The sequence below is a fragment of the Brachyistius frenatus genome, unplaced genomic scaffold, assembly GCF_029030835.1.
Source record: "Brachyistius frenatus isolate BFR_SWC_R1_liver_20210118 unplaced genomic scaffold, ASM2903083v1 Contig_371, whole genome shotgun sequence".
In the NCBI taxonomy this organism is placed as follows: domain Eukaryota; kingdom Metazoa; phylum Chordata; class Actinopteri; family Embiotocidae; genus Brachyistius; species Brachyistius frenatus.
Window position 1 is genome coordinate 72,055 of NW_027210970.1, and position 12,946 is coordinate 85,000.

At 38.5% G+C, this 12,946-nt stretch overlaps 1 protein-coding gene across 1 annotated transcript in view; it reads left to right on the top strand.

Moving 5' to 3' along the window:
* Nucleotides 1-12,639: 12,639 nt before the first annotated feature.
* The window catches only part of cftr (CF transmembrane conductance regulator), a 34,869-nt gene continuing 34,562 nt past the window's right edge, over nt 12,640-12,946 (top strand). The window contains exon 1 of the mRNA XM_069724349.1: nt 12,640-12,806. Coding sequence (XP_069580450.1) covers nt 12,754-12,806 — 53 coding nt within the window. The 5' untranslated portion in view covers nt 12,640-12,753. The remainder of the gene's footprint in view (nt 12,807-12,946) is intronic.

Below are 12,946 nucleotides of genomic sequence, written 5' to 3' on the forward strand. Positions count from 1 at the left end.
CTAAATCTCTGTTAGTAAATGACTTGATAACTGATCATCAGATTGATTTACTCTGTCTCACAGAGACCTGGCTGCAACAGGAAGAATATGGTAGTATTAATGAAGCAACTCCTCCCAGTCATATTAATTATCATATTCCTAGAGATTCAGGCCGAGGAGGAGGAGGAGGAGGAGAAGTAGGAGGAGGAGGAGGAGGAGGAGAAGTGGCAGCAATCTTCCACTCAAGTTTATCAATTAATCCAAAGCCTAAACTTAGTTATAAATCATTTGAGAGTCTGACTCTTAGTCTCTCACCCAAACTGGAAAGCAGAGAAACGGATTGTATTGTTGTTGTTTATCTCCCACCTGGTCCTTATTCAGAGTTTCTAACTGAATTCTGACTTTTGATCAGATTTAGTGCTGAGTTCAGATAAAGTGATGATAGTGGGAGACTTTAACATTCATGTTGACGTTGACAACGACAGCCTCAGTTCTACTTTTAGCTCATTATTAGATTCTATAGGCTTTTATCAGAATGTAAATAAACCCCGTCACCGTGGTAACCACACCCTCCATCTGGTTCTATCATATGGGATGGAAACTGAAAATGTAATAGTATTTCCTCAAAACCCTGTTTTGTCGGATCACTTCTTATTAACATTTGAAGTTACAATAATGGACAACACAGCATGTGGGAATAAATCCCACTACAGTAGATGTCTGTCAGATGATGTCGTGGACAAGTTTAAGAAAGCAGTTACATGTTTATCCTCTTCGATGCCGTGTGTTAAAGCAGTGGAAATGTTTTGCGAGTGGGCGTGAATACGCATATGTCTCCCGGTGAAAAATGTCTTATTCTAGTGGAGTCGCGAGTGGGCTTGACCAAACGGCTCGAGAGCGCCCCCTAAAGAGATGCCCCGGTGGCCACATTTACCTAAATTCACCAAATCCGGTGGACACGTGTATCACACCTGGACGCACAAAAAAGTTACATTGCACCGTTACCTCAACAGGAAGTCCACCATTTTGAATTTAATTGCCATTTTGGGCGATTTTGACACGTACTTTGTCGAACTCCTCCGAGGGATTTTGTCCGACCGACTTGAATTTAGGTTCTATGGATAGAAAACATGTTTGGGATTAAAAGTTGTATAAATAATTTGTTTTCGTCGATGTGTGTGCCCGTAAAGAGGCGGCCATTTTGAGCGTCTTGCCTTCGGAACTACGAGTTGCTTTAAATCTTATGTACATGGACCGACCTTCTCCAAACATCACAGGTATGATAACAGCCCCGCCCTGAAGACCCCTGTGTGGTAATATTCGCTCATAGTCATAGCGCCCCCTGTTGGCCACTGGAAATGACACTTTTCATACTTTTATATTCTACGTCGAGCTGGTTGATCACATGAACCTAAAGTCAGGTCACAATAACCTAAACATGTAGTTGATGATATATTGAGACATACGTTCGACTTTGTCAATGGGCGTCGCCGTGACGATGCGGCAAAGCTTGATGTATCGCCGTGACACAGGAAGTTTATGTTTAAGGTCAACGGATGCTTGAAACCTCACGAAACGTGTAGCATACATCCGGCGTGGTGAGACGATACATCTGATGTGTTTTGCGAGTGGGCGTGGCCAAACGGATTGCCAGCGCCCCCTGCTGGAGACAGGAAACAAGACAAAAATAGCAACTTTATGCGGGGATATGCGGTCCCTCACGTGCTGCACGTCGGGGAGACGGCTTCGGGGGGACGGCTTTGGGGAGGCGGCGCGCCAGAGTGCGAGGGCCCGTACCTCACTGCTTGCAGTTTTAATTTTTTATTATCTGTTGTCTCCATTCAGTTCCTTCGCTCGTGTAGTTTCTGTTCTTTCTTTTCCAGATGTCCTGTCATGGAGCTGCATGTCTCTGCTCTGTGATTGTCGTCTCCACCAACAGTTCTTCTCTTCTATCTCTATGCTGTCCTTTTCTTTCTCTGCTCTTCTCGGTCGAGGCAGATGGCCGACCACCTCTGATCCTGGTTCTGTTAACAGATGCTCCGCCCACCTCTGATCCTGGTTCTGTTAACAGATGCCCCGCCCACCTCTGATCCTGGTTCTGTCGGAGGTTTCTTCCTGTTAAAGGGAGTTTTCCTTCTCTCTGTTGGAGGTTTTTCTCCCTTAAAGAGGAGTTTTTTCCTTCTTAGCTTATGTGGGAATTGTTGAATTGTTGGTTTCTCTGTATAATATTGTAAAGTTCTGCTGTAAAGACTTTAATGTGTTAAGTGCCATGAAATAACCTGTGCTGTGATTTGGCGCTATATAAATAAAATTGAATTGAATATGTACTGTTCAATATATATAGACATGTACTGTACAATATATACACATCCACTGCTCAATTCATATACAATATATATTAATCTACTGTACAATATATATACACATGTAGTATACAAGAGTTAGAGATATATTCTCATGAAAGTATTAATTATTGTAGTTAGAGAATGATTAACGACATCACCTCAGAGCCTCATTGTGATCATTTCAAAAATCTAGACTACAACATTAACACGTTAGAAACAAGCCACAACTGAAGAGTGTGTGTGTGTGTGTGTGTGTGTGTGTGTGTGTGTGTGTGTGTGTGTGTGTGTGTTATAGGAGAGCTGCAGTAATTCCACTAACAGCACTACACCCCTTCACCACGGTGGTCTGACCTTTGCTGAAGTTGGCTGTGGCCCCTCCGTCCAGCAGCAGCTCAGCCATGTGGTAGTCAGACACACTGACGGCACACATCAGAGGAGTCCATCCACAGCCCAGTGGGGTGTCCACGTCCATGCCTGCCCACAGCAGGAGGACACCCATTTATTGTACAGGATACAATGAGAAGAAGGATTACATCAGGTCACACTGATGAGGCTCATGAACCAGTTTTGAAAGAGCTTAATGTGGGCGTGAACCTGTGTACATGTGTCATATAATGAATGTTGTGTCAGTAAAACCTTCATAGAAACAAACAATCGTCTGAGGATGTGTGTTTGAAACATTACGCTGGGATGTAAAGATCACTGTGTGATACAGAGAATGAAGCATCACACCGTCATCCAACAGCTGTCCAATGGTCCCAACGTCTCCCTCACTGATGGCTCTTTTCAACACAGACACTTTATCTTCTGCATGTTGAGCTCCATCATCCCCATCCTGAAAATACAGGAGAACATCTTCACCACAGATCGATGTACTACAATATGAACACAACATTTAAGAAATGGGCCTCATGCATGTCTGTTTCATAGATATCAGAGAAAACGTTGCAGGAAGGACCTATTTCAGGCAAAAGGTCCAGAGAGGTTCTGAGAAGTCCTGAGAGGTCCAGAGAAGTTCAGAGAGGTTCTGAGAAGTCCAGAGAGGTCCAGAGAAGTTCAGAGAAGTTCAGAGAGGTCCAGAGAGGTCCAGAGAAGTTCAGAGGGGTCCAGAGAGGTCCAGAGAAGTTCAGAGAGGTTCTGAGAAGTCCTGAGAGGTCCAGAGAAGTTCAGAGAGGTCCAGAGAAGTTCAGAGGGGTCCAGAGAGGTCCAGAGAAGTTCAGAGAGGTCCAGAGAAGTTCAGAGAAGTCCACCTGCACTGTGTCCCACTTTCACACAAACCACTTTATTGTAACTAACACACACACACACACACACTGTACAACAACTGCAATTTCTTATCACAAATGAACATATTAAATAACTATTTTTAGATTTCTATATACTGGATCTAAATCTGGTGATTCTGAGCCATGTAATCACAGACATCATTATTATTATTATTATTATTATTATAACTTGTTTAAATGCCTACAGCTTCTCTTCTTCTGTAGGTCACTGAGCTGTCCATCAAAGACCTGTCCATCAAAGTCAAGCTTCTTTATGGGTTCATGGACTTGTTTGGATCAGTAAGTGTCCATCATGGTACCATCAGAACAGAATCTGTAGTTTAACAGATCTAGTTCAGTCTCATTCATCTACAACTAGTAAACTTACCTGAACGGAAGTAGCTTGTTTCAGCCTGAAGACTTTCTCCTGGAAAGATTAAATATAAAAAAGGAGCGTCAAAACAAATCTGCATATATGATCAGGGCTACCTAAGACAAGCTAGCTTCGGTTAGACGCGGAGCCGCTGTTAGCATCCAGCTAGCATCCAGCTAGCATTAAAAGCTGAATAAGATTTCTAACCTTGAAACAAGAAGACTTGTTATCGTCCAAACAGCTGATGTCCCACTCGTCGCTGCTGGCGTCGCTTTCCTCTCCAGCGGGGAAGCTGGCCATGATACCGGTCACCTGTCCGTTATCAAACAGCCTGACGCTGCGTGGTTCCTGGTAGAATGGAGCGGCGGCAGGGACATTTAAATTAACGGAACTCTACGGTCACGTGACGTGTCCGCTGCTGTGATTGGTTGTTTACTGTCACTCAAGTGGTCCCTGAACCTATCACTGTAATCCTAACCCTAATTTGACTGCGCCCACAAACAACCGCAGATCAAACGGGAATTTTTCACATATTTAATCCAAACCAGGTTCATTTCAAGAATATAATTTCTACATAAAGTTATGATGTTACTACTCCGGGAAAGTAGGTGGCGGTATATAACCCTTCAACGTTGGTTTTGTAGTCCGCCAGTAAAACAAAGAAGAACATAATAACCAATCACAGGTGAGCGTCCTCTCCGCTGATCCAATCTAGCTTCAGGCCAGGTGAAGGGGCGTGGCAGGAAGCAACAACAGGTGTTCTGTTAGAGGTCGTTTCAGACGGTGGGAGTGTGACACCACTTCATTTAACAAGTATTCATGATGCTCGACCATAAAACCTTGTGATGTTTGTTCAGAGTAGTTTAACTGTTTTTTTTTTTTACTATAAATCACTTCTGTCTTGTGTTTCTTTGTTTGTTGTGCACCCTGCTTGTAAAGATAAAAGAAGCTAATAGCTAATGATATTGCTTAGAATGAGCATTCAGCCTTTAGCTTTAAGTGTTTTTGTGCTATATTATAATATATATATAATATACAGCATATATATATATTACGTTATTTAGAAGGTTAGCAGGAGCATGTCAGATTCAAAGAAACGGTACACTGATGCCGAGGGTGTTACTGTGTCACGTGACTGTTGGGTGTGTGTGTGTGTGTGTGTGTGTGTGTGTGTGTGTGTGTGTGTGTGCGTGTGTGTCTCTGTGTGTGTGTTTTTAACCTTCCTGCACACCTGTAATCCACCAACACGTTATTTTATCATTATCTCTTTTCACAACAAAAAACACGTTTTATTTTTGTATTTGTAGTTTTGTTGCACCACAGCGGTACCTGACATGAATTAATTATCATTAATGTTTATTAATTTAATTATAATTTGTGTTTATTAATCTATTTATCATTAATGATCCAACCAGCATCCTTTAACCTTCAGGGATGACAGATTTCAGGGCTGACACAGTAGATCTGACATCATTACTTCCAGCCTGATGTTCCTCATTCATTTCTACTGAATAGAACTGACAGTCTGCTGAGATTTCTCACTCTGATATAAAATCTGACGCACACAGTGTCCAGCAGGGGGCACTCTTTCCTCTGTATTCCTCCGTTGAGTTTAATGGTGTCATCCTCCTTAAAGATGTTGTAAAGTAGAAATGAAAATGAGTTTTAAGTTCATCACACCACATAAGTATGGCTTGTTAACTACCCATCCAAATATGAATGAAAAAAAACACTGACAAGTTTGTTAAATTAGGCTTTGAAATAGTGAGAAAATCATCAGTCTTCTCTGCTCTGAGACTGGGGGGGCGTGTCCTGAAGGAGCTGAAGCTCCGCCCCCTCGCTGGAAGGTGTTCAGTGTTCAGTAGGACAGTCCTGTGGCTGCAGTTCTTTTCCCCACTAAGTCTGACATCCAACCTCTTAGTGACTTTATACATGATGTCCCACTGGTCCTCTGTCTCTCTGGTGGACGGAGCAGCCTGCTTTATGAAAACAATAGAATCAGAATTGACTTGTCCAATGAGTGAAACATACAGATGCATATAAATGAAGCTTGTCCCCCTGATCTGTAACACAGGAGTCAAACTGGACACCAGAGACAGAAGACAGTGAGTCTCCAACTACTTCTAACGACCTGCATTACAATAGTGGAGATAATAAGAGAGGAGGAGTTGATTTAGTTCTGTAACGACTGCAACATGAACAACGCTGCATTATATCACATGTCAATTCATTATATCACATGTCAATTCATTATATCACATGTCAATTCATTATATCACATCAATTCATTCCATCACATCAATTCATTATATCACATCAGTTCATTATATCACATCAATTCATTATATAAAATCAGTTCATTACATCACATGTCAATTCATTATATCACATCAGTTCATTACATCACATCAATTCATTACATCACATCAATTCATTATATAAAATCAGTTCATTATATCACATCAATTCATTATATCACGTCAATTAATTATATCACATCAATTAATTATATCACATGTCAATTCATTACATCACATCAATTAATTACATCACATGTCAATTCATTATATCACATCAATTCATTATATCACATCAATTCATTATGTCACATGTCAATTCATTATATCACATCAATTCATTATATCACATCAATTCATTACATCACATGTCAATTCATTACATCACATCAATTAATTACATCACATGTCAATTCATTATATCACATCAATTCATTCCATCACATCAATTCATTATATCACGTCAATTCATTATATCACATCAATTCATTACATCACATCAATTCATTATATCACATCAAATAATTACATCACATCAATTCATTATATCACATCAATTCATTATATCACATGTTAATTCATTACATCACATCAATTCATTATATCACATGTTAATTCATTACATCACATCAATTCATTATATCACATCAATTCATTATATCACATGTTAATTCATTACATCACATCAATTCATTATATCACATGTTAATTCATTACATTCAATTCATTATATCACATCAATTCATTATATCACATCAATTCATTATATCACATCAATTCATTATATCACGTTAATTCATTACATCACATCAATTCATTATATCACATCAATTCATTACATCACATCAATTAATTACATCACATCAATTCATTATATCACATCAATTCATTATATCACATCAATTCATTACGTCACATGTCAATTCATTATATCACATCAATTCATTATATCACATCAATTCATTACATCACATCAATTAATTACATCACATGTCAATTCATTATATCACATCAATTAATTCCATCACATCAATTCATTATATCACGTCAATTCATTATATCACATCAATTCATTACATCACATCAATTCATTATATCACATCAATTCATTATATCACATCAATTCATTACATCACGTCAATCCATTACATCACATGTCAGTTCATTATATCACATCAATTCATTACATCACATCAATTCATTATATCACATCAAATAATTACATCACATCAATTCATTATATCACATCAATTCATTACATCACATCAATTCATTATATCACATCAATTCATTATATCACATCAATTCATTACATCACGTCAATCCATTACATCACATGTCAGTTCATTATATCACATCAATTCATTACATCACATCAATTCATTATATCACATCAAATAATTACATCACATCAATTCATTATATCACATCAATTCATTATATCACATGTTAATTCATTACATCACATCAGTTCATTATATCACATGTTAATTCATTACATCACATCAATTCATTATATCACATCAATTCATTACATCACGTCAAATAATAACATCACATCAATTCATTATATCACATCAATTCATTATATCACATGTCAATTCATTATATCACATCAATTCATTACATCACATCAATTCATTATATCACATCAATTCATTATATCACGTTAATTCATTACATCACATCAATTCATTATATCACATCAATTCATTACATCACATCAAATAATTACATCACATCAATTCATTATATCACATCAATTCATTACATCACATCAATTCATTACATCACATCAATTCATTATATCACATCAATTCATTATATCACGTTAATTCATTACATCACATCAATTCATTATATCACATCAATTCATTACATCACATCAAATAATTACATCACATCAATTCATTATATCACATCAATTCATTATATCACATCAATTCATTATATCACATCAATTCATTACATCACATCAATTCATTATATCACATCAATTCATTATATCACATCAATTCATTACATCACATCAATTCATTACATCACATCAATTCATTATATCACATCAATTAATTACATCACATCAATTCATTATATCACCAATTCATTATATCACATGTTAATGCATTACATCACATCAATTCATTACATCACATGTCAATTCATTATATCACATCAATTCATTCAACAACAACAACCCTCATGAATTGTGAGGACTAGATCTCCTCTGGTCCATGTTCACCATCACCCCAACATGTAAAATACAGTTACATACAGTGTATCCGGAAAGTATTCACAGCGCTTCACTTTTTCCACATTTTGTTATGTTACAGCTTTATTCCAAAATGGATTAAATTCATTTTTTCCCTCAAAATTCTACACACAATACCCCATAATGACAATGTGAAATAATTTTTTTTGAAATTTTTGCAAATCCATTAAAAATCAAAAACGAAAAAAAATCACATGTACATAAGTAGTCACAGCCTTTGCCATGACACTCAAAATTGAGGTCAGGTGCTTCCTGTTTCCACTGATCATCCTTGAGATGTTTCTACAACTTGATTGGAGTCCACCTGGTAAATTCAGTTGATTGGACATGATGTGGAAAGACACACACCGTCTATATAAGGTCCCACAGTTGACATGTCAGAGCACAAACCAAGACATGAAGTCCAAAGAATCATCTGTAGACCTCTGAGACAGGATTGTATGGAGGCTCAGATCTGGGGAAGGGTACAGAAACATTTCTGCAGCATTGAAGGTCCCAATGAGCACAGTGGCCTCCATCATCCGTAAATGGAAGAAGTTTGGAACCACCAGGACTCTTCGTAGAGTCGGCCGCCTGGTTGAGCGATCGGGGGAGAAGGGCCTTAGTCAGGGAGGTGACCAAGAACCCGATGGTCACTCTGACAGAGCTCCAACGTTGCTCTGTGAAGAGAGGAGAACCTTCCAGAAGGACAACCATCTCTGCAGCACTCCACCAAGCAGGCCTATATGGTAGAGTGGACGGACGGAAGACACTCCTCAGTAAAAGGCTCATGACAGCCCACCTGGAGTTTACCAAAAGGCACCTGAAGGACTGTTAGACCATGAGAAACTAAATTCTCTGGTCTGATGAAGCAAAGATTGAACTCTCTGGCCTGAATGCCAAGCGTCATGTTTGGAGGAAACCAGGCACCGCTCATCACCTGACCAACACCATCTCTACGGTGAAGCATGGTGGTGGCAGCATCATGCTGTGGGGATGATTTTCAGCAGCAGGAACTGGGAGACTAGTCAGGATGGAGGGAAAGATGAATGCAGCAATGTACAGAGACATCCTTGATGAAAACCTTCTCCAGAGAGCTCTGGACCTCAGACTGGTGCGAAGGTTCATCTTCCAACAGGACAACGACCCGAAGCACACAGCCAAGATAACAAAGGAGTGTCTTCGGGACAACTCTGTGAATGTCCTTAGTGTCCCAGGCAGAGCCCAGACTTGAACCCGATTGAACATCTCTGGAGAGATCTGAAGATGTCTGAGCACCGACGCTCCCCATCCAACCTGATGGAGCTTGAGAGGTCCTACAAAGAAGAACGGGAGAAACTGCCCAAGAATAGGAGCCAAGCTTATAGCATCATACTCAAAAGACTTGAGGCTGTAATTGATGCCAAAGGTGCTTCAATAAAGTATTGAGCAAAGGCTGTGAATACTTATGTACGTGTTATATTTTCGTTCTTTATTTTTAGTAGATTTGCAAAAATTTTAAACAAACTATTTTCACTTTGTCATTATGGGATATTGAGTGTAGAATTTTGAGGAAAAAAATGAATTTAATCCATTTTGGACTAAGGCTGTAACATAACAAAATGTGAAATAAGTCAAGCACTGTGAATACTTTGCGGATGCACTGTATATTATAGTTCTTATCGGAGCTTTATTGAGACGCATAAAACAATCCGCGGTTATCGGAGCATTTTCCTCTGAGCTCTGCTACGAGCTCAATAGAAGCTAATTAGCATGTTAGCCCCCATTTCACCAAAATACCGTCATTCTACACCGAATAAAATCACATTAGAGGTTTGCACCGCGGATTAAATATAGCAGAGTGACCATGGAAAAGTTATCTGGTATAATTATAACAAGCACAGAACTTGCGCTGGCGGTGCGACCGAGAGATGAACGGCCGGGAGGGTGAAGCTCAGTTCGCCTCCGCCCTACAGGAGGAGCGGTGTGTCTGTGAACTCCGTCCGTCTCCGGTGGAAGTTGGTGAAACTATCCGCAGTGAAATGATCCCTGCAGAGGAGGCTGTTGGTGTTAATCCTAATGTCTCCTTTCGCTCTTCATGAAATCAATCCATCTCTTTTTCCTTTCAGCATGCAAATGAGCTCTAGGCTCTTATACCGTTTCACTGTGTGAGAGGAGGAGCCATGCAGAAGGTTATATAAACTGTCTGTGAGCTAGCCCTGTGAAGTAGATAGGTTAGCTTTTAGCCCCGCCTTAAAAAACCTGAGCTGAAGACAGGTGAGAAACTGTTCAACGGTGTAACTCTACATTTCAGTGTGACAAAGTTTTCAAACTTTGCACATGCTTTCAGCAACTCATTTCACAAGTATATAATGTATTGAGGAGCAAATCTCGGAATTTGCTTTACAGCATCTTTAATCTTTAACCTCTGTCCGATATCATCACCGGGTCCACATCGGTTTTGTCTGATATCATCACCTGGTCCAGGAGATGGAGAACATGTCAGAACCAGAACAATATTCCTGAATATTATTATAAAATTTATTCAGAGTTTAACTGAAGAACATTTTGTGCTTTTCTTTGTTAACAGAACAAACGACTTCATAATTATATATATTTTATAATTTTATTTATTTTTTAATTATATATATTATGATGTATTTATCAGCTAAACTGGGTGTTTTATAATTATATATATTTTATAGTTATATACATTTTATAATTATATATATTTTATAATTTTATATATTTTAGGATGTATTTGTCAGCTGCACTGGGTGTTTTATAATTTTATATATTTTATAGTTATATACATTTTATAATTATATATATTTTATAATTTTATATATTTTAGGATGTATTTATCAGCTCCACTGGGTGTTTTATAATTTTATATATTTTATAGATATATATATATTTATATAATTATATATATTTTATAATATTTTTATATATTTTAGGATGTATTTGTCAGCTGCACTGGGTGTTTTATAATTTTATATATTTTATAGTTATATACATTTTATAATTATATATATTTTATAATTTTATATATTTTAGGATGTATTTGTCAGCTGCACTGGGTGTTTTATAATTTTATATATTTTATAGTTATATACATTTTATAATTCTATATATTTTATAATTCCATATATTTAGGATGTATTTATCAGCTCCACTGGGTGTTTCATTTCCAATGACACCAGGGAGGTTTTAAAAGGGCATTTCTGTAGTTTGAATACAGTTTGATCCAGGGATTCTAGAAGGAAACCTAAAAAATCTTCTGAATAAAATATTAATGTAGATGGTTTCTCGTATTTTATGATCCAAACAGCTGACAGGATTATTCCATGACTGTCAGTTCCACTAATATGATGTTAAAGTATATTTGCTGCATCAGAGGTCCGTTATCTGTGTTCCCTTCAGGAATGTCTGGTTCTGATCCTCCTCAAACTGTCCGTAACCTCAAACCGATAAAGAGTTTCCAGTTGATTGGGATGAACTGTTTCTGCTGTTTGGTGATTCACAGGGAGGTGAAATAAATAGTGAGAAAGAAAAAGGTTGTTCAGAGGAAGGTCAGTCTGGACCTGTAGCAGCCTCCTGTCTTTTAATTTTTTTTTTTTTATCATATTCATGTTATAATATTATCATATTATTCATGTTTTCACTTGAAGTAAGATGAGCGAGGCCAACATCTTTATCATTTACTGCTGTTTTAATATTCATTAACATCCGTTGTATCATTCACTTTACTTTTAATAAATCTTCTGTTAACAGTTGTTAAAGTCTCAGTTTGAATTGTTTTGTTGTCGAATACAGAGTTGAAATTATAATTAGTTAGATGAACTCAACAGAAATGGATCAATATAGTCAGACTGGAATTAAAACTAATGAACGAGGACACATCTAAAGTTGTCCTTAAAAACCAGAAGCAGAAATGATCAGGACAGCCTGTGTCGTCGTCGTCCCCCCCCCCCCCCCCCCGACTCTGTTGTCATAATATACAACCTGATGCTCGTCAGCGTGGAGAGGACGTGCCCGCGCATGTTGTGGAGAGTCCATAAAAGATGGACTGTCCTACCCCTATCACACCGAGGGAGCAGCACCCGAGAAGGAGCAGCACCGGAGCGGACAGTGAGCAGAGAATCCGAGTCCTACAGCTGACAGTGACGTCAGTGGAGGAGAACCGGTCTGAGGACACTAATGTGAGCGGAGACTCTCAGGTGCAGAGAAACCGAACCGGGACACCGGCGGCGCTCTGAGGATGCAGAAGTCACCGGTGGAAGATGCCAACTTCTTCTCCAAGTTCTTCTTCTGGTAAGATTCTACATTTATCCGACCACAGGAGGTGTCTCTGGGCGGAGAGGTGCTCGTGCAGCTCTGCCTGCATATGAAATACCGGAGAGCTTTGAGAACTCTGAGGTTTAATCAGTGTTCCAGGTGTCGTTTCGTTTCTC